The sequence below is a fragment of the Seriola lalandi genome, unplaced genomic scaffold, assembly GCF_002814215.2.
Source record: "Seriola lalandi dorsalis isolate HSWRI2012SDOR001 ecotype SW California unplaced genomic scaffold, Sedor1 jcf7180002054103, whole genome shotgun sequence".
In the NCBI taxonomy this organism is placed as follows: Eukaryota; Metazoa; Chordata; class Actinopteri; order Carangiformes; family Carangidae; genus Seriola; species Seriola lalandi.
In genome coordinates this window covers 26395-27444 of record NW_019524656.1, presented here as the reverse complement: position 1 = coordinate 27444, position 1050 = coordinate 26395, and the positions used below count along the sequence as shown (strand labels likewise).

Genomic DNA, 1050 nt, shown 5'->3' with positions numbered 1-1050 from the left:
CTAGAGAACTCATTGATATTGTCACAGGTGTTGCAACCTGGTCTGATAAAGTGAAAATAATGGAGAAACAACCTGTCATCGCTATTTCAGTGTGATTAAAAAATGAAATCTTTTGGACAAATTTTCAGTTTGATGATGATTCTTGTTGTTTATTGTCTGAGATCATTCACCACAACGACTTAAACTATTCGTCACCTGTAGAACTGGATCGAGGTCGAGACTGTTGAGATAAACATCAGGTTATAAAGTTTGAGTCAAACCATCATCAAATAACTGAATAACGTCTCACCATCGACAGGGAAGAGAGGGGTGGGGCCGGATGGCTTGGTGGTGGCGGTGATGGTGGTGGTTGCCGTGGTGACAGCGGAGGGTGAGGAGTCCAGGTAGGCAGGGCCACCCGGCGGGGGGTCCTGGGGAGGGGCGTCTGGTTTTGGAGCACGAGAGACTGTCGGACGGAGAAATGGATGAAGAGAGAGAGAAACAGAGACAGAGGGAAGGTGAGGAGGACGAGTGAGAGGAGGAGGAGCTTCTCAGGTAATGTCTCCTCAGAGCTTTTTATTTTAACGATAACGATCAAACATTCAGGACTGAACTGAGAGCAGGAGAAGATCACTTGTTGATTCTCCACTTTTAATTCTTCCTGTTTCCAACCAGCTGTCAACTTTGATTCTGATGTTTTTACCACGGAGGAAATCTTTTGGCGATCAATCAGACTGAGATTACAAACACGTATACGATGTGGTCCGACAGAAGTTCCTATCATTGGTTAAACACACTGACAAGAAATTTAAATCCAAAGGAGTTTTTTAAGATTTTTTATGTTTTAAAAGATCAAAAAAACATTTAAAAAAATTTCACTCAAGGTCACTGATCGATCGATCAATCAATCGATCAACACAAAGTACAAAGTGAACAAGACTAAATCTGATAATGACTAAATGTGGAGTGAATCATGACCAGGTTTGTTCTCTTCAAACGTCACATCTCGTCTGTGTGTGTGTGTGTGTGTGTGTGTGTGTGTTTGTGTGTGTGTGTGTGTGCGTGCGTGTG

The 1050-nt window shown here is 42.8% G+C and overlaps 1 protein-coding gene across 1 annotated transcript in view; it reads right to left on the bottom strand.

The window, feature by feature from the left end:
- The window catches only part of LOC111652878 (ataxin-2-like protein), an 11382-nt gene that overhangs the window by 5504 nt on the left and 4828 nt on the right, over window positions 1-1050 (bottom strand). Inside the window, exons 10-11 of the mRNA XM_087173201.1 lie at window positions 1042-1050; window positions 290-445 (exon numbers count right to left, since the gene is read on the bottom strand). The exon at window positions 1042-1050 is cut by the window's right edge and continues 78 nt beyond it. Coding sequence (XP_087029327.1) covers window positions 290-445; window positions 1042-1050 — 165 coding nt within the window. The remainder of the gene's footprint in view (window positions 1-289; window positions 446-1041) is intronic.